At 41.5% G+C, this 21,026-nt stretch overlaps 2 protein-coding genes across 6 annotated transcripts; one reads left to right on the top strand and one right to left on the bottom strand.

Moving 5' to 3' along the window:
- Positions 1–2,571: 2,571 nt before the first annotated feature.
- atrip (ATR interacting protein) lies at positions 2,572–12,692 on the top strand. 5 transcript variants are annotated; one of them, XM_026348133.1, is made up of 19 exons: positions 2,572–2,720; positions 2,840–2,937; positions 3,957–4,291; positions 5,267–5,349; positions 5,543–5,713; positions 5,791–5,903; positions 6,014–6,171; positions 6,312–6,404; positions 6,754–6,859; positions 7,214–7,351; positions 7,670–7,934; positions 8,139–8,192; positions 8,417–8,583; positions 9,465–9,601; positions 9,719–9,810; positions 10,355–10,441; positions 10,532–10,610; positions 10,727–10,927; positions 11,491–12,692. In XM_026348133.1, the coding sequence occupies exons 3-19, from the start codon at positions 3,958–3,960 to the stop codon at positions 11,556–11,558; spliced, it is 2,346 nt and encodes a 781-aa protein (XP_026203918.1). In that variant the 5' UTR covers positions 2,572–2,720; positions 2,840–2,937; position 3,957; the 3' UTR covers positions 11,559–12,692. The 5 variants fall into 5 exon arrangements, with proteins under 5 accessions (XP_026203918.1, XP_026203919.1, XP_026203920.1 ...); XM_026348134.1 differs by lacking the exon at positions 2,840–2,937; XM_026348135.1 differs by having other exon boundaries at positions 2,572–2,879; positions 7,217–7,351.
- A 103-nt stretch (positions 12,693–12,795) lies between these two features.
- trib3 (tribbles pseudokinase 3) lies at positions 12,796–19,043 on the bottom strand. Its single transcript, XM_026348137.2, has 4 exons — positions 18,910–19,043; positions 16,511–16,789; positions 15,896–16,188; positions 12,796–15,431 (listed from the first exon to the last, which is right to left on the bottom strand). The coding sequence occupies exons 2-4, from the start codon at positions 16,787–16,789 to the stop codon at positions 14,945–14,947; spliced, it is 1,059 nt and encodes a 352-aa protein (XP_026203922.1). The 5' UTR covers positions 18,910–19,043; the 3' UTR covers positions 12,796–14,944.
- Between the last annotated feature and the right edge of the window lie 1,983 nt (positions 19,044–21,026).

Raw genomic sequence — 21,026 nt, 5'->3', positions numbered from 1 at the left:
GCACGCAACTGTCGTTCTGCTCCTCTCACCTCATATCTCAAATACTTATAATAACCAGATGGATGGAATTGTAGAGTGAGCATGATTCGGACCCTCTGTGGACGGTGGCCGGGCTTCCACTAAAGTGTCTCCGGAGAGGACACTGCAGGAGATGGACAGTCACCGTGGTCTCATTATGGACAGAATCAGAACAAAAACCTACAGCCTCTCTTCTGCTCTGCAGTCACACTCACATACACATGTATGCAGGCTTCATTTCATCTGATTCACTCAGTGACCCTGCTTTGACTGTTTGGTTGTTATGGTAACCAGCTTCCCTGCTAAATCTGTGTGTGTGTGTGTGTGTGTGTGTGTGTGTGTGTGTGTGTGTGTGTTGCTTTGTTAATTCAGCTATTTATCTTTTTAAAATGAAAAAAGCAGAATCTCTGCAGAGCAGACCTGCCACAGTGCAGAATACCGTTGAAACCAGTGGTATTATGGCAGTGCAGATGTTCATGATCGTGTGTGAGTGTGTGAGTCTGTGTGTGTGTGTCATGAGGTTGATGATGGGTGCATCTAGATGCTCACAGAGCTCTGCCATTTCTGTACTGAAGTATGGAGGCGGAAAGAAAGAGAGAGAGAGTGCATGTGTCAGAGTTACACACACACTTTAGAGCCTCAGCTGCGACACACAGACCTGTCTGTGTCTAAAAATGGAAAGCACAGTTGCTGTTGCAGAGAAGCCACATGAAGATTCTGTATGAGCAGAGTGTACATGCAGGGATTCATGTAACACCCGCCAGCCTATGAAATGAGAAATGGATAAAATCTGGCAGCTAGTGTCAGATGGAGGTGTTACGCAGGTGCAATAAATGAATTAATTTTGTCTCCACTCTTCAGTAACACTTCACAAATCAACCCATGATTTACATTGTAATGGTACAGTATGAATCAGGTTCAATCAAATTACTACTAGTGAAAGGAAAAAGAACAAGTGAGTAATAATTGGGCATGTTAGAGAAAAGAAGAAATAGTCATACTGCCATAAGTATTTTTGTAAATACTAGGCAGCTACAGGATACGGGGGTGGGAAACAAAGCTGAAGTTTGTGGGAAGTTGTGTTATGTAATTAAAGAAGACAATGTGAGAAACAGTTCATCATTTTGTTGACCACATTCCTTCCTTACTTCATATAATTAAAAATGCCTGGACAGTTTGGAAAAACTACAACACTTTTCATGCTTAAATTTTCCAGTAGTATAAGATGCAATGAGCTATGACAGCTTGCTTTCAGCAATCACATGCATTTTCTTTAGGAGATGCACATTCAAGTTTGTAGTGTAAAATGCATATAGTAGTTACAAAATATCTGAATGTAGTTTTTTAAAAAGCTAATAATAACCATCACATTTTATAAGCTCTGAAAGAAAGAGTCAAGTAAAACGTTCATTCCGATTGTTTGGAGTTCATTAATGTGGTCACAATTTTTGTGAGAAAGAAAATTTTCACCCAGTGCAGCAGTTTGCCTTACTGATTAGTTTTTAATAGTTTTTTTAAAAATTAAGCCCTGTGGCACAAATCAATTAGCTAAAATGAGATTTTGAGTTGCAGAAGGTTTGGGTTCACCCCCTTCACAGACACCAGGTGTGTCCTTGAGTGAGACACTCCACGCTAGCTCCCCGGGCGCTGATGTTGTGCCCAATGATCCACCCAGGGTGCTGGGTTAAATGCAGAGGACCAATTTTGTCTGTAACATGTAAATGTGACAAATAAAAGCGTTTCTTCTTCTTCTAGATGCTTTTTTGGTTTCTGTCTCTTTGTGTGATTTTTCTGTAAGGATTGATTGGGATTGGGACATTGTTCTGTTGGAATGTCCAATATACCTATTCCTCACATTTGGCAGGTTTTCCTAGGATGTCCTGAAACCTGAATGACTCCATCTTGCCCTACAGGTTTCCAGTGCCAGAGGAAGCAGGGCAATCCCAGAGCATCACTGACCCACCACTATACTGCACTGTAGGCAGGGTGTTCCTTGCTGATCTGTCGGTCCAAAATGTTCCACAGAACTCAATGGAACAGAATCCAACAACGCCTGTGGTTTATATGATTTTGAGCTTATTGGAGGTGATTTTTGTTGCATTTTTGGGTCAATAGTGGGTTATGTGTTGGAGTTCTGGCATAGAAACCTTTCAGCTTTTAGTGTGAGCCTAACTGTGCAAATTGAAACCTCAGTGCCTGTTCCAATTTGCACAGACTTTGCACAGAAACAGGGTTTCTCTCCACCTGCCTTCTCAGGTGTCTGGTTGCAACCTTAGAGCTTCTTTTTTTCTGCCAATCCAGGTAGTTTAGCCACTGTTCCTTTAAAGTTAAACTTCCAAACCAGTTTTCTAGTAGCATACAGTGCCTTCACTAAACCTTAATATCCTTTCCACCTTTGGGGAAAAGCAATAATGTTGAAAATGACGATTTCTGCTGTTTTCTTTCCACACGCGCGTTTAGTACAGTTTGTCGCAAACAGGGACCTGTACAGAAATCAGTCCTGCGCATGACAACAATGAGGAGCACTTTGATTGGTCGGGCAGTCAGAGAAGCGCTGTGATTGGTCAGATCCTCAGCGGCACCGGAGCGGGGTCAACAACACATTTTAATCTCGACAAATTGAAATTGGTGCTTTACAGCTTCTGGTTTACAGTTTAAACACGTTTTTACCGTTTAACTTAGTGATGAAGTATCGTGTGAAGGTACAGTAGTATCAGATACTGTTAACGTGCATTTCATGAAGTGTTACCTGATATTTATATACTGTTTTGACGGAGTGAGCTAAGTTAGCTTAGCGGGCTAATTTCCCTTGATATTTTAGCTAATAGCTACCAGGAGCACCAGTAGCACCGGGAAACAAGGTAACGAGAGACTCAGAGGAACTGAGCACTGATAACTACTAACCGACTTCGTTAGAAGGTTCGTCTTAGCCTTAGCGAGAAACTGACAGCTGTCTATTCTAGTCACTTTGGTAGGGATGGTGGTTATGAACCACGTTGGTATTTAATAAACAACAAATCATGCCTGAAATGTGCTGCTGTCAGTTCATCTGTCAGTCAGCAGCAGGTTGACCTCTTGTGGCTTTAAGAGGATGATGAGCTGTAATAAGCTCCTCATTCTGAAAGATGAAAAGAAATAAAAAAAAGAGTCCTATGGACATTTATAATGTACTGTTTGTGCCACGTCCAGTGTCTTTTTATCATTAACATACAGGCAGAATACAAACGGTGTACATCCTTTGACTTTACGTTGTTAACTTTTAACTGTCACCCAATTTTACTTTTGGGTGACATTATGGATACTGACCCATGTAAGTCCTGTGTATATTATATGACTGAGAAGTCATTATCTGACTAAAAACTCTCACTACGATTCAATATTTGTCTTACATTATGGTTTACTACTCAAAAGGATTTGACCAACTTTCTCAAATTGTGAATCATTTGTATATGAGACAGGTTTTAGGAGAGCTCTGTGATGAGCTACATGATTCAGATAACTGTGGGAGCATGTGATTTATTAAAAATCAGAGATATCTTAATACCAAAACTGAACAAGTTTTGTGACTTGTCTTGATCATAGTCCATGTGAGAATGTGATGCTTTTAGCAACAGGGATGAGTCTGTCACAACCTGAGATTTCTGCATTAATAACCACTGGTTAGCTTTCTAAACTAATCATTCAGTCACTGAAAATCTATTCCATTCATACATTGCCTGTACTATGTTTATGATAATGACTGATGAACATGGTAGATTTTGGATCCTTTAAATTAGTCATTGATATTCTGGCATAAAATAGTGTCACTTTCCAAATGTTTGGCAAGTTAGAACTTTTGTTTTCTGAGGTGGTGGATAAATATGAGACAAAATGTTTTTCCAATAATAGAGCTGGCAGCTTTTAGATTTGTTTGTCCTTCGCTACTTTCTCCATCACAGTATGAACTGCCCACCCACTAAACGTCTCCGAGGCCTGAACCACGACAAAGCAACTGCAGTGGCCTTTGATGACCCATTTGGAGATGATGAGGACTTTACCCAAGATGACTTGGATGAGATGGACATCATAGCCTCACAGGCTCTAACCTCAACCACTACAGGCTCAGGGCTTGGGGCTAAACCTGTGGAGCCAGCACGTGGATCAGCCTGGTCGTCATCTGTAGGCCATAGCAAACCTCAGAGCAGAGCCACAACAAATCAAAGCAGAGAGAACACACTTGTGTTCAGCAGTAGCACCAAAGGGAATGCTGGGAAACTGAGCAGAGAACCTTTTGGTGAGTTCAGTGCAGATTTCTTTCTTTATTTCTTTTTAAGCTTATGGTATTTTTAAAGAAACAAACCTTAATTAGGATATTTAATTCTGTTGATGGATTGCATTATTATATCATCAAGGTCCTGCTAATCATCTTTCAAATTACATTTCTTTAATCAGATTGAGTTCCGTCCTCTCAGGGAGCAAATAAGTTATTATGTTATTGTTGCTGTGAAAAGTTATTTATTTCTTACACTGGCATCAAATATAACAAAAATAATCAAACAATTAGTGTGAAAACACATGCAAATATATTCCCCTAGGTGCTGAGTGTAACTGTGAATTTCATCTCATTTGATCCTGTTAAATTTCTTCTTGTTCACATTTTGAAAAGTACAACGTTTTGGCTCTTTTTCTGGTACAGAGAGTCTGTGACCAAGAGCCAATTTGGATTTAAAATGTGCAAATTGTACAAATCTACTCAACAGTGTTGTGTCCCTTTGGCAATACAATATACAGACTCTGAGAATGTCTTGAATTTTAAAGCTAAATGAAAATGATATTTTAGCAGCATTGTTAATATCAATAACACGGTTAATTGGTACAAATTAATCGTACTGTTTAGTTGCATTGATCATTGTGTTTAAATGGACAGTAGTAAGCTGATGTAAATAGACCTGGTGTCTATAATCAGGGTAGGGGATTAAAGTAACTTGATTTTCCCGGGTAATTTTCTACTGGAAGCAAAGCAGTGTTGCCTCATTTTTAAACCAATCTCTCCAAACTAGCTTAAAGTAACATAAGTGCTTTTATACTCATTCTCTGGTTATGCAGATTAAATGAGTGAGTGAGTTTGTAAACCTGCATGTCTGATCAGTTGGGGAAATTGTGCATGTCATTTCATTTCATACACTGGACCAAGATGTATTGACAGATCCCTTTTGTTAAAATCTGCAGAAATACTACATGGTGTTAAAGCTCTGTGTTATGTGTTCAGGTAACAGGCAGCAGCAGTTTGGGTCAGACAGAACCGAGTCCTACAGCCTGTTGGAGGCCCAACATGCTGAGCTGAAAAGAAAGGTGAGACTGGTTCATTGTTGACTTTTATAAACTGTTAGAAGAAATCAGCTAAAATCATACAGGGGGATGGACACAGTGATCATAACTATATAAGAAAAACTCATTACAGTGCTTTTATTGTGATTTCTAAGTGAGTCCGGTGTTTTCAATTCTTAACAATTTTTTTATGAGTGATGTTTTATGTATGTTTTAGCTGAAGGAGGTGGAGGATGAGATTTTATTGAAGAATGGGGAGATCCGCGTCCTGAGAGATTCTCTGAAAACCGCTCATCAGGAGAAAGAGGCTCAGAAACAGAATCAGATTTTAGTGGAGACACAGAGACAGAAAGAGCAGAGCGACAGGGAGAAGGAGCTCAACAAGAAGGTGAGGAGCTAAAGAACACACACATATTCAGTGAAATAATCCCCAGAGTTACACAACAACACGTCGTCTGTGTGCAGGTTCAGTCTCTTCAGTCTGAGCTGCAGTTTAAACAAGCAGAGATCACTGAGATGAAAACCAAACTGTTCAGTGCGGACAGAAACAAGACAGCCTCTCCACTCCGTAGAAACAGGTCAGCTACTTATTATTAGTTTTTTTCTGTATTAATTCAAACTCCAGTCATTCTCTGCTTGAACATAATGTCATCTGCTCATAATGTTGGCTTCTTTTTTCTTGTTTTAGTCCTAAAGTGTCCAGCTCTCTTGCCCAGTTGCATCATGGGAGTGGGAGCAGCTCCTCCTCTCCAACAGGAAATGGTTTCATCACCAAGGAGACATTTGGAGCTCAGGTCCTTTCCAGAACGACTCCAATGAAGACGCCAGTAAAGACACGACGAGACGGTGGGCGACTGAGGGTCACAGGATAGTTGTTTTGTTAATGGTCACTTAGACCATGATGGTGAAACTGATGTATTTATTCTGTTAATGAACCACCACTGAATTTTGACCGACTTGTCTATGTTGTTTTATTTTTTTCCCAGCTGATAGAGGGGCGTCCAGATCTGGTGACAGACAGGAAGTGTCTCGTCCAGACCCATTCCTGGCTATCAAACCTGCACACGTACAGCACAGAGGTCAGTTAGCCTGTCAGTCTGCAGCATCTTCAGATAGTTCTGATAAATGGTAATAAATAACCTTCAACAAATTTAAACTAAATGTCAAACTAGTAAACAATTAAAAATTTGAATCAGCAGCTGTAATGTGTCAGTCTGTGAACTTGCCCAAAGCAGACAGTGTAATTACCCTACAGTATTATTCTACATTCAGTTATACCCAGGGAATGACAGCAAGTGGTGAATGAGGTCATATGCTGAGAACATCTGTATTAGGAGTGTTAAAGATGTTACAGAAATTCAAAGGGACACTAACTATCCTAACATTGTGTTGCACAGATTTTAGTTTCATGTCCGTGTTGTACTCCAGGTGGCGTCCTGCTCGCGTTGTTGCTGCAGCAGCCTCTGTCCCCCAGCAGCCTCTCACTTTCTCATCTGCTGTCTATGGGCCTGACTGACTTACACCTGACATCCAGGTAAACATTCTGTATATATATTATTGGAACTTGGATACTAATGCTTAAAATGTAAACACAGTGTTGAAATACTTTGAGGGAAGGTGTCAGTTGTTGTTTCTTCATCACTCAATGGAACAAATACTGGACAATAATAAAGTCTTTTATAAATTATTTCCTATGGTGTTATGGTCACTACAACATCTGTCTAAGTCTTTTGAAACAACCATTGAACACCACAAGGTGTCACCAAACCCACTAACATTTTGCAAAAAGACTTTAATATTATAAAATGTGCAGTTTCTTTGTAACTCTTATAAAACAAAAAATGTAGATTAAAGTATGTAAAATTGTTCAACAACTATTTGTGTCCAGCAGGCTGCTCCACTCTGATGCTGCACCCAGTGTTGGTGGTGCAGCTGCCCTGAGTCCTGTCCAGAGTTTAGCTGTTACAGGGCTGAACCTACTGAGTCTGAGCCAAACGTCAGCTGCAGTGAGCCCCAGAAACAGCAGGTAGACTGTCTTGTACTTTAGTTTTACACAATAGCTGCTGGTACCACTGAAGAATCCAGAAAACAAACAAGCTTCACAGTTCTGTGGACAGCAGAGCTCTCTTGTGGCCAAATAATGTAAAAGCAGCACTAAACAGTCCTCTTGGCAAAAAACAGTATGATGTGTTAATGTTAATAATATTTTAAATGCAGTGTATAACATTGGTTCCGTAAAGTGGATGTCTAAAGGCATTTAGTGTTGTTGGGTATCTAATTATCCATCTGTAAACATTGTTCTCAGCTCAAAATAAAATAAAACATTCAATGTGATTTTGTTGAGGTCATGTCCCGGAGCCATCCTCTTCCTCCCTCTGTTGGACCTTCACCTGTCTCGACTGTGTCAGGCTCTGGACTCGCTCCGTACCACCTCTGCTGGCAGCAGTGGTTCAGACCCTGCAGCTTCCAACTTGCCACCAGGAGGCTGTGCTGCCCCTACTGCTGGATCACGAAGACATGAAGAGACTGGTTTGACTGGGTTCAGTGTGGAGGATGCTGGTTTGGCTGCTCTGAGGCTCCTCTACATGTTGTTGGCCCACAGTGATGAGGTGATGCCACAACACTAATCATACACACTGAAATAAGAAGCAGACATTTAACATATGAATAGTACCTTTAAGTGGCTTTGTCCTGATATAAGAAATATACACTAATTTTGTCACTGTTGCCTCTGCTGCATCTTATTTAAATTAAATTCAGGTTATTTGTTCAGTGCTTGTTGAGTACTATCTGACCTTCGACCTATTCCCCAGGTGGTGGAGGCTGTGTTGTCAAGTGAGAGTCAGAGCAGAGTTACAGAGAACAAGGTATAAACAGTCTTTCACTTAACTCTCAATTTTATTGGCCTGTATTTAACTTTAGAGTAGAAATCTAACGTCAACATATGAACTTTATGAAAACTGTGTTTATTACATGTAATAGTTACAGAATGAGTTTAAAAAAAATTATTTGTTGATGTTTACCTTCACAGACAGTTATTTTCTTAAAAAAAATATGTTGATTAACTCCTCCTCCCTTCTTGTGGTTATAGACTGAGCACTCTGCTGCAGATGTTGGCCTGTGCTCCCAGAATGCCTTGCTGCAGTCACTGTTACGGCTATGTGAAGCAGGAATTGGCTGCAGCAGCTCACAAAGGGAGGAGGTCATGAAGACACTGTGTGTCCTAATTGAGAGGACGCCACAAACACACACCAGCAGGTACACATTTTATCCAAAGTGACTTACAAGTGAGGTACAATTCAAAGGCAGGGTAAGCATAAGGAGGTATTGCCTAAGGACCCCTGCTGGAGTTAGGTCACAGCCAGGATTCAAGCCCTGGTCTCCCACATGTTAACAGTTTCTGAACAGTCTTTGCCAGCACAGAGACAATTGAAGGTTTGAGCACCAACCTGAATAACCTCACAATGAATCAAAAGTAAAATGTGTCAGTCCAATCATAGAAAAACACACGTACACACAGAGACTAACTTTCACCTGAAAGGGACATTGCTGGAGGCAGAGGAGTGGCTGAGCAGGGAGTGTCTGTGTGTTTAAGACTTTCCACCTCCTGTCTGCAGTGATGTAATATCTGACTGATGACTACCTGCACGTATTTACACTCACTGTGGTGATGTAACCCAGAGTGGATTTACAAAGATATTCTATCTCTTGGCATCTACTGGAGCCACTTGTTCTACTCTCTCCTAAAAATTATCTGCAGATTAGGTAAGATAACAAGACATTTTGTAAGAGCAGGCCACAGTGCCCACAGAGGAACCCTTTGAACCTGATTAGTGCAATTTGTGTTAAATATTTCAACACTTCTGCTGAGAGTCAGTTCTGAACATGTAGACTACTTGTTATCCAACTAACCTCAGATGTTGTCACACAGTTATCTAGTGATTGTTTCCTGTTCCTATGGTTACAGAGCAAAGACAAACCTTTATCACTATGACCTTTCACGATATAAATTCACCTACATGGATATCGGCCAATGTGAAACGATAAATTGATGCTTTCAGCTTTGACTATTGATGTGTTCATTTGCACCGGTTTCTTCACTGGTATCTCTTCTTTCTATTTTTCTCTCTGTCTCTCAGGTTGCAGTGTGTGCTGCAGGTGGTTTGTGTTTGTTTGTCAGCAGACGGCAGGTTCCAGACAGTTTCTGAGTGTGTGTCCATCCTCAGGTCGATGTCTGACCATCAGACGCTGGCTCAGCATCTTTGCTCTCAACATGGTGAGGATTCAGAACTGTTCTAGTTACTGCCAAGAGTCTTTTTACCTTAAATATTAAAAGCTGTGAGAAAGTCAGATCAGCTGTGTTTGATGTTTCTTTGTTTGTTTGTGTTTTTAGACCCTTGTGTTTTGCTGAAGTTGTTCCAGTTCGTCAGAACCAGACCAGACAACCAGGCAACACACACAGACTGGATTCTCCTGGACCTGCAGGTAACACACACACACACACACACAAACACACACACACACTACAAGAAATGAAGAACAACCACAGTTATTATTTAGAATTTTATTCAACGTGCTGACAATGGTGTCCGTTCCTCATTACTTAGAAAATTGATCAATGCTGTCTGTTGATTTCTCAATCAATGAGATGAGAGATAAAACAACACGACTACATAATAACTTTTCAGAGTTCTACAATTCTGCCTGTGAGATTTTAAATCATTGTGCAATCGTTTGGTGTGAGATAAGCACAAACTGGACTTTGTGGATGATGTTTCTTGTCTCACTGGTTCCTGGAGCAGCGTGCCCCCACCAACGAACTCCTTTACATTGTTTTAATATAGATCTAAATGTCTGCTTCCTCTCTCCCTGTGGTTTTAAATGGAAATAACTGTTCTGGTTCACCTGACAGTGAGGAACCATCAGCTAAATTAGTTCACCCAGGGTTCCACCTATAATGTAAAAACATGCTTTTAAAAATGTCTTTATAGTATTTACAGCGTTTCCATTTGTTGTGTTTGTGTCTCAGCTGGTTCGTTTGTTGAGCAGACTGATGACGCAGACAGCAGAAAGCAGGACTAACAAATTGCACAGCAGCTGTCAGTGTTACACTGAGGTAAAACGCTGACCCTCGTCTTTACTCTTTAAATGGGGGCATCACACCCTGTGTGAAATCTTTTTACTCACTCCTTTTTCTCTCACTCAGCTGGTTCAGACAGTTGTCATTGTTTTCCATCGCCAGTGGTTGGATCTTCGAGGTTCTCAGGAGCTGACAGACTTAGTAGGTGGGTTGTATTTCAGATCTAAACCATTAGCCTGGAAATATTTAATGTTCTGTCCCTAAAGTTGATGACCGTGAACATTGACACCTCAGATGTTTTTCCTGATGGCTCTTCCTCAGGCCCAGACCCGCCCCCATCACAGTGGTGGTGCAGCCCCGCGGCGTCGCTGCTCAGAGAGTGTCTGCTACTGCTGCACTGGCTGCTGCTGCATCATGGCAGCTTCTCAGAGAGCTGCAGGCCCCTGCTGCACATGTACGACCAGGTGATCCCTGCTGTACGAGACACGCTGCGGAAGATCCCTGAGCTGAGCGAGAGCGAGGGTACACACACACACTCACACTCATTATTGCCACCTTGTTGCTTTCTTATTGAAGGGGATTTTTCCATGAGCGTCCAATAGTCAGTCAGCATTCTGCAGGTTTTTGTTTCAACCAGAGCCTTGAAGCTTTTTTTTTCTTTTGCATTTTATTTTCTCTGGCACTTAGTGTTTCTCAGACTATTTCTGGGCCGTTTGTCAAATTGTCAAGTTCGCCTCTGCCATTTTCTTTTTCAATAAACCTGGTACCTAAGCTGGATTTCCATTGATAGTGATGATGTTGCTTTTTCTCACATTTGATTATATCTCACTGCGAAGAACCTATGGGATCATGTTATCTAGAGGTAACATGAACGGTTTGATGTACGGCAGATTGCTGTGACTGAATTAATTAATATTACATGACATGCCCCTATTTCTTTATCCCTCATTAAAAAACCCTAAATATTACACCTTATCTGGAATATTGGTGGTGACCACTTACTTCTGGGAGTGTAATGTAACATCACTCAGATCTCTGAAGTAAACAGAGCCATGTTTTCCACTTCCTTTTTTCTTTTCTGTCAGAGCTGGCGTTGGAAGAAATTTGCCGCTCAGAGGGAGACGACACTGATGACATGGACACTGGCTCCTGATTGGCTCCAGTCTATGACTCTGCCACTGACCAACAGGCTGACACAACAGACGGTTTACTGACAGCTGATCTGAGATTTCAGACTGAGGCGAGGACAGAATCAAAGACTCTTTGTTTGATGAAGTGGACATTTTGAAAGACGAGCCAGCAGTGTAAACCGGTGACAGAGTCACAGGATTTTATCTGCTGTCAGATTTAGCAATAAAATATCAAGGTGAGAAAAGCTGCTGCAGTCAGTATTTAAGTTAACCTGCTGTATTCTTTCTTTATTCTCTGGCTTTTTTTGCAGCCTCCTCTCGTTCCTTACTGTTTGCACTTAGTTTAACATACACCAGCTAGTTCCTTCTAAATTAAGTCTAAATTTCACTAATATCTATACTTGCACCAATCATTTGAGACCGATTCTTTTTACTGCTTTGTAATGCCATAAAAAATGTAATTTCTTTCTTTCTAAAAAAATAAATTATTCATGAGGCATTTGTTTGATGGGCAGCATTAGGATTGTACCAGAATCACCACTTTAATACTGCTCACAAAGGAAAAAAACGTGTTTTTAAGAATAGTTTAACGTTTAAAAAATTATTTATACTCAACACTCGTCTGCATAGAAAACCTGAATTACAAGTTGTCACTTTGGATTTACTTTGTGTTAAACATAATTAATTAAACCATCAGTGAGCTTCAGAGGTGCTTATACTAAGTATTTTTTGCTTCTATCTATTCATTGGATAGAGGTTTCCCCGTTACCAGTTGTTGTGCGAAGCCCAAAGTTCGCTGTTTATAGCTTCACATTTACAGTACAGATATAAGAGTGAAGTCAATCATCTCTTCTTAGTCTCCACAACAGATTTAAACGGTGCTTCCCCACATGTAAAACCATTATTTTGAGATAAACACACTTCTTCAAGCTAAATTAGGCCTTACAGTTACCTTTTGTTTTGGGTTTGGACAGTCTGTGTTTGTTCAAAACAGGAGGTGTCTGATAAACTGTGTCTCCTTCCTGGAGGATGTTTGACTAAACCTATACTGGCACAAAATAACTCTTTCCTGTTGGGCAGTCACAAAGTAAACTGTGTCAACACATTCTCAATGTTAAAATTTGGATCATTACAGGATTGTTTTCTGTTTAGTGTAGGTTGTACTACTGGTGGTAAAGGTGAAGAACACAGCAGGAATCATTACAAATAATAAAGTTTCCTTAACTAAAATCAAACAAAAACCACTCCAGAACCAGAGCGTTGTATGAAACATCTTTTATTTATATAACTGAGGTCTGAATCATACAGTAAATCAGTGTAAGGCATCCTGTTAGCTGCTGCACGAATGCTGCTCAAAGACTGGCTAATATTGGTCAAAGGGAATAAAAGACGTTGTTGGGATCATTTTAGTTCAGTTTTGTCAAGGTTGTCTTTTTATTATTGTGATTTATCCTATTATCCTAAGACGTGATTAAGTATCATATTTTGGTAAGATGCTGATCACATATAGTATTAATACAGTGAACATCTTTGTTATTCAAGGAAAAATGGACAAACAAGAAACATTAATTAATAATTTATATGTGACATCTATCAGTTGTTTTGTCAGGATAACTGTTCTTTTGTGCATCACATCAACACAAGAGAAGTAGAAAGTGAAGCCGAATATGCTAAGTGGAAAAAATATAAAGCAGTCATTGTTCAAGATGATGAGACACTGATGTTTTAAACACTCTGGGACTCGTTTTCTAATGTTACTTCTCTGATTATTTCCAACAACGCTGACCTGTCCTCCTCTGATAATCTGACAAAGGATCTGGGAAGAAAATGGGAAAATAAACACTGAGGAAAAAGAAGCAGTCAGCACTCAAACTCCTTCAAAGCACACTGTTCAAAAGCAACAAGGGGTGTTTAGGTCCTTTTCATTAACTCTGTAAAGCAGAAATGGTCACGTAACCAGGTGTGTCGAAAGTGCATCAATCAAATATTCCCTGCAGGATGCCGTCGAGTCTAAACGCACACTTTGTGGTTTTCCATCACATCCGTCCACAAAGGCTGCAACACTGGACGCCGTACACTTGGATGCACTTAAGTCACCGTATAATTCAGAAAAATTAGGTTACACAGGTTATCTGAAGATGTAGTAACCTGTTATTACCAATCTGTAAACATGTAGCAGACCAGTAAACCGATTTTTACCTATGTGTGACTTCACACAGCTTTGCCTCACTTCTACAGTCAGACTTTGGATCGAAATTGTGTAATCTACACGCCCAATTTTGTGTTTCTGGTTTCTCCGGCCTGTCTGTGGCTCTCAACCACTAAGTCATTTTGTTTTTAGCAAATTTAGAAGACATTTTTAACCTCTGGAAACTGAACCCTGCCCACTCACCAACATCACCCAGTTCAAAGTCGTGGTTCACTGATGTGTTTTTAATAGATCTCAATGGCACAGAAGGATTTACACAGACAATACTTGTTCAGTCAAATTAATGCATTGTTGGTTTTGGTCTTTTAGTGGGTTTTAACATCTGTGTATGTTAAATTGACTGACTTCACGTCAAATGTCCCAACTTAAAAATCCCAAATTAACACTATACAGTCCCAAGTTCTTTACTCAGTGAGCAGATGAGGAGTACCTGAACACACCACTGGTTCAGGTACTTTTGATCCTTCGATGTTGGCTCTTCCTGGATTCTTCGGGGGATTGTTTACACACTAATAGGGAACGTGAGCTGAGTTTAGACCCTGGAGCTGATTACTGGAAGACATGGAGTAGTTTCTGGTGTCAAGGTCGTCAAGGTACAGTCCCCGTCGCAGGTCAGGGGCCCTGAGTCAGAGGAGACTGAGTAACAGCTACATCGAAAATAAGGCACCTGATTGTCAAGTAATCCAGGATCAGACTGTCTCTGTTGTTTCTGGTGTTTCTGTTTTGTGTGAGAACGAATAGTCTGTGGGAGTGAGTTTTGTCGGATCTTCACCTGTTTGAAGATTCAGAGATGGGTTTTAGATTGTGCTTCACGTGTCGTTTGGTGCAGTTGGTCTGAACCACGTGGAAAAGTTGAAACGCAAAATCTTCAAATTCTGACAAATGACAGCAGGTCACAACACAGCTTAATGCTTCTTATGTTTGTTTTTCAACTCACCAAGTTAGTTATAAATAGGTAACTGATAATGAGCCATATTAGTCTTATTTGATTGCAAACTGTTTGTGCAGACTGGTTATAAGAAGACTTCCTGAGTATCTGAGTAGTGTAAAATCAGCAGATGAAATCATGCGGCAAATCATCTTCAGCGAGCGAATCCACCGACGTTCAGGTTAACTGAACCAAACAGGTCACACGTGAAAGCACTCTTAGTGTTAGAGTTCATGTTGGGCTTACGTAGGGTCCTCACAACCATATGAGTGTTAGTGTTTTTCTGTCCATGTTGGCACCACCTGGTCGTCCTCTTGTGTATTCTGTGGTGTCGCGTGTGAGCTGTGATGCGTCTTGTTTATGTTGTGATGGTGAGTGCAGGGATTGGTCAGCCACGGGTGCATCAGCAGCTCAGATGCCTCCAGTCTCTCAGCAGGTGACTTCCTCAGCATGCAGCCAATCAGACACTTGGCCTGTGGTGACAGCCAGTCGGGCAAGCTGAAGGTCCCGCGGCGGATCTTGGTGAACAGCGCAGCAGGCTGCGTGTCCTGGAATGGGTATCGTCCAATCAGCATGGTGTACAAAGACACGCCCAGGCTCCAGATGTCTGCGGCTCGACCTGAGTAAGACCTGTTCCCATTGGTCAGCAGCTCCGGGCCGACGTAGGCCGGGCAGCCGTGCCTGTCGGTCAGAGAGTCGTCGCTGTGGTTACCATGCAGCAGGACGCAGTCGTCGAGTCCAAGCAGAGCGAGACGAGTCCTGCAGAACAAAACCACACGTTTCACAATTTGAATCTTCAGCAGTGGCTGCAGTAGTGTGTGTAGTACTAGTACCTTAACTACAGGTGCTACTGCGAGTATTTAAATCTGTTCCACAGTCATATTATTACTCATTGTACTGTTGACAGCAGTATATTTTATTACACCATTCATAGTACTTTCATTAATACAAGCAGTGTTATTAGAAGTATTAGTATGGTAATGTTGCACATTCAGCTGTTTCAGAAGTATTATTTGCAGCATTAGCAGTATTTTCTTTTTTGTACTATTATTATAAGTAGTAGTGTTTTTGCAGTGTTTTTACCTACATCTACTGACGACTAACCTGCAGAGCTCAACGGTATAAGTATTATTACTTCAGTTTTAGTAGTGTTATTTGTACTTCATCTGCCTTGCAGTTGATAGTAGTATGCAGTGTCAGTAGTATTTGTAGGTGAGACTCACCTGTATCTATCAGTGAAGACGAACCTGCGAAGCTTCAGGTCCCTGAGGATGACTCCGTGTTGGTGACAGTGCATCACGGCGTTCAGCATCTGAGCGAAGAGAAGCCTCGCCTCCCCCTCATCCAGACGCTTCCTGCTGCGCACGTACGCGTGCATGTCACAGTGGTGAGCAGGCAGGAAGATGTACACGTTGTCCTGCCCAATCACCACGTCCAGCAGTCCGCAGATGTTGTCATGGTGACCGATCCGGTTGTAGGCAGCCAACCGCTCCTGGTAACCACGTAGAGGGAGCACCTGAAACCACGGCAACCAGGAGGGACAGTTAGGATAACATAGTAACAGTTGCCATGGACAAAAACCTCATTGTTGGTGTGTTTTATAGTATTCTGAGTATTTTTAACAATGCTACTAGTAGTATCAGTAGTAGTATTGACTCTATTTTTACTTGTGTAGCAGCATCACAGATATTTCCAGAACTTTTATTGGTATATTTTAATTCTTTGCACTATCAGCAGTATTACTGTTGTTATTAGTCGTACTTAGTTCCATTAGTAGTATTAGTAGTAATTTCACAGGATCAGCAGTATCCGTTTTGCCTGTAGTCTTAGAGCGTTACCTGGCAGGTGTACTGCTGCTGTGTGTCAGCGTGCACAGCCCTGTAGGTCTCCTCCCCTTCGCGGCGTTCAAACAGGAAATACGGTCCGACTCTGGATGGCGACTGGTTCTGACTGGGCTTCGGGGTGGGGCTTCTTGGCCTGACACGGGGTGACAGGCCAGTTGCTGGAGGGGGCGGGGTCAGGCGGGCTTGTTTACATCTTGGTATGTTGTCCTGGGGCTCGTCCAGCAGCCGCTTCAGACACAGTTGAGACCTGGCTGACACTTCTCCCACGCTCATCTGTGATTGGAGCAGACCAGTGACATCATCAGGTTAATTCATTCTCACATCTTTATTCTGTCACAGCAGCAGCACCTTCAAAACGCTTCACATGCACTTATTGAGCTGGTTTCTCATTTGTCACGTCAGCGAGAATCAGATCACTCCTCTGCTGCATGTCTAAGTGATTCACTGTGTATGGACATGCTCTGAGGACAGATATCTATAAATATTTAGACAGAAGCCTTTTCTGTACATGCTGCAGCTCAGGAATAGTTCAGTGCATATTTTGCAGCCTTTTCACTTTAACAGGGAGATTTAATAATACGTTATGTTAATGATGTTGTGGAGACTCAGACTGTTACAGGCTACAACTTGAAGCTGTTTCCTTTCTGCACTGCAGCTCCCTCTGCTGGTGATACAATCTGCCCCCCCCCCCCCACCTCCCCTTAAGTAATATTTACACACATACATAAAAGTTTTATTAATATCTCAGTGCTCTGTGTCTCGGCCGCTCACATGTTACACTGTTGACGCGTCTATAGGCTTCATGATGCAACTTCCTGTAAGCTGACAGTCAGTTTCAGATCGTTGCATCAGAGCACAACAGTTTATAGTTTAAACAGGCTTTACATACAGTCAACACCTCCACACACACACACACACACACACACAGTGAGAGAGAGTGAGTGTGTGTTTTATAAAAAGTTTGTCAGAGCCTGCAGCCACCGCTGTGTGAGTGTGTGTGCTGTGTGTGTGTGTTTGCGCGCTGTGTGGAAACTTGCTGTTGGCCAACGCTGCTTTCACTCTGGTGAAACAACCTGAGTCAGTGCGTCGCCATAGCAACGTCATCCTCCAACACACACACACAGTGAATCAGTGTCGTGCGATGTCTCGTGACTTCAGCTCAGTTTCTCCATCAGTTTCTGAAACTGCAGTTTCACAATCGGAGCTGAGAACGCAAAGAGAAAACTGTGTGTTCGGATCCGTCTCCATCAGAACAGCTGGATCTCCAGCTCTCTAGGAAACTGTAACAGCGCAGACACTTTGGTGTCCTGTCTTGATCCTGCAGGTTCACGTTAAGACTGAGACTGAACTTTGGTTTTGGACCTCTCAGCTTCATGGATCAATCTGTTCTCAGTTCCACTCTGCATCTTTTTAAAATCAACGTAAAAGTCAACAGGATGCAACTAACTGTTATTATCATTTAGAAATAATCTTCAGATAAATTTTATCCATTAATAAATTAGTATTTTGACCAGTGAGTGCAAATCACAGATGTATTCAGTTGGTTATAGTTTTATATAAAAAGACCAGAAGAACTGCACATTTTCAATTGTAGGAAACTGAGACTAGTATATGTATACTAGTATGGGGCCTTTTTTTAATCCAGATTTATCATGGAAGCATTTCTGTCTTAAATGACTTTTACTAATTAACTAAAAGTCACCATCCTCATTGTGTTTGTTTTCTTCTTGTGTGCTCACTCCTCCCTCAAAAAACTTGATTAAAGTTAGTAAATACTAGAAATTTGAATTGTAATAAACGACATGCTGCATTTAAAGGTGGATAATTAACATACTGCTGCATACTAGTGAACTCCTAGATCAGCTGCTGCTCTTAAGCACTAGTGGATCATAACAAAGTGCAGTACTTTAGTACAGTTTTGGAGTATTTCTACTTGAGTACTTGTCTTTACAACCATTTCAGAGGAAAATCTGTTGCATCTTCATGCTTCCATAATGTAATGCAGTATATAATATACAAGAAGTCCATTCTGCTAATGCTTTTATTATTAGTATCAGTTTTTTAAAGTAACTTTACTGTAAAGTACATTTATTCAGGTACTGTACTTTTGCACAATTTGCATTTACTTATCTGACATTTTAATTTAATTAATAAATGATGCATTATTAAGAATTAAAATCCAATCAATTATACCTATACCAGCTGCAGCATTAATGATTATACTGCAGTAATATGTTTAAACTATTCTGCACAGTGAGTACTTTGAGTTACTTTAGTATATTTAATACTTAATACTTTAATACTACACTGTACAAGTACTGCTTTCACTACTTATTTATTACATAGTTAGAGTAAAAGATGTGAGTACTACTGATCTCAGGCCGGTTTCTCACCTTGTGGTTTTCACACAGACCAGTTCCAGGAGTAGAAACCAGTAGGAACCCAGTGGAGCTGCTGTGGAGCTGGTCTCTGTCTGTGTGTCTGCAGCACAAGTTGCTGACGACATAAACTAAAGGTTTTCTTGGATTCTTCTTCTTGGATTGTTGCACCCGGACCTGGGACCAGCAGCTCAGGGACTGGGACCAGCAGCTCAGGGACTGGGACCAGCAGCTCAGGGACTGGGACCAGCAGCTCAGGGACTGGGACCAGCAGCTCAGGGACTGGGACCAGCAGCTCACGGACTGGGACCAGCAGCTCAGGGACTGGGACCAGCAGCTCACGGACTGGGACCAGCAGCTCACGGACTGGGACCAGCAGCTCAGGGACTGGGACCAGCAGCTCACGGACTGGGACCAGCAGCTCACGGACTGGGACCAGCAGCTCAGGGACTGGGACCAGCAGCTCACGGACTGGGACCAGCAGCTCACGGACTGGGACCAGCAGCTCACGGACTGGGACCAGCAGCTCACGGACTGGGACCAGCAGCTCAGGGACTGGGACCAGCAGCTCAGGGACTGGGACCAGCAGCTCACGGACTGGGACCAGCAGCTCACGGACTGGGACCAGCAGCTCACGGACTGGGACCAGCAGCTCAGGGACTGGGACCAGCAGCTCACGGACTGGGTGACGTCTTTGTCTCCGTATTGTTGCCTCGGTTGCGCAACTCGTCGTCGCTCAGTCAGCTGTTAGTTGACTTTCTTTTTCAGCTTCGGTGAAAAAAACACTCACAAAAACACAGAAACAAAAAGAAAATGTTGATGAAAAAGATTTTAAAAGGAAACTTTAGTTAAATATCCGGGACTGAGGCGAACAAAGCCGAGTCGAACCGAGTCCTGTTCGGAAATGAAAGAATCCCCGTGTTTCGGTCTCGTTGAACTCCAGTCTGGACTCCGGACTCCGGATTCTGGTCTCCTCGGATGCTGGTCTCCTCGGATTCTGGTCTCCTCGGATGCTGGTCTCCGGACTCGGGTCTCCGGACTCGGGTCTCCTCGGACTCTGCTCGTCTCCAGAACTTTCAGCCGGACTGACTCGGGGTATGTTTGGTTACGTTGTTTCCTCCCGCGATGTCGTCATCCGGAGGGGCGGGGCCTCGATGCTGCAATCCTGGAGCGATCAGTCGTCAGAAAAACGAGACGTGAGCACATGTATTAAAATACTTAAATTACTGCAGGTACAACCTTAAAAAACACCTTAACTAGGGTGTTTTCTTTTTATAATCAGCTACTTTATCATTACCACTACATCACAGAATGTAATCATTTAAATTTGATTGTTTTTAATAGGAGGAAATTCACATTCAACATAAACAAATGAAAAACTAAAGCAGAATTTAACCAAAACTCTGATATCTTTTATTTAAATAAAGTAATTGAAGTACATTTTATTCTCTGATTGATTTAAGAACTACACTTTTTTATAGTAATGATTAAATTAAAACCTAGGCTGTGTTTTAAAGGAACATTTTATAAGAGCTCAGTTGATCCACAGATGAGAGAAGGATTTTATCTTTAACTCAAAGTGAAAATGTTAAATGCTCATATTTAAGTGCACAGATACAACATGAGACTATTTTCATGTCTTGAACTGAATCCTTTGTGAGTTGGGTACAAACTAAACATATTATAATACACATTTCTACAGAATGTGTCACTTTACTTTTAATACTTCAAGTAGCTTAAAGTTTTTTTATAGTATTTTTTTTTCCTTTTGCTTGAATATCAGACTTTTTCTTGTAATGTTTGTGTATTTCTACACTGTTCTGCTTTTCCTTATTTTTATTAAATGCTCTTTTTTATTAGGTTATTAAAACTAATGCAGCCTAATACACGTATCCTGCAGGCACGTGTTCAGTTTTTGTTGACGTTGTCCTAATCTGTTGTTTACCCTACCCTTATTATAGACTAATGATATTTATTTGTTTGTTTTTGATGAGCGGCCACTTCCTGAGCTTCCTCCTGTTTTCCCCACCTTATCCTCTGATTCAACCGGTGTGAATCACACGATGACCCGAGAGAAACCTGTTTTATACAAACGTTAGTCACTTTGAAAGTTCAAGAAGTGAACCGATGAC

The sequence above is a fragment of the Anabas testudineus genome, chromosome 5 (genome assembly GCF_900324465.2).
Source record: "Anabas testudineus chromosome 5, fAnaTes1.2, whole genome shotgun sequence".
In the NCBI taxonomy this organism is placed as follows: domain Eukaryota; kingdom Metazoa; phylum Chordata; class Actinopteri; order Anabantiformes; family Anabantidae; genus Anabas; species Anabas testudineus.
This window is presented reverse-complemented; position numbering and strand designations above follow the sequence as displayed.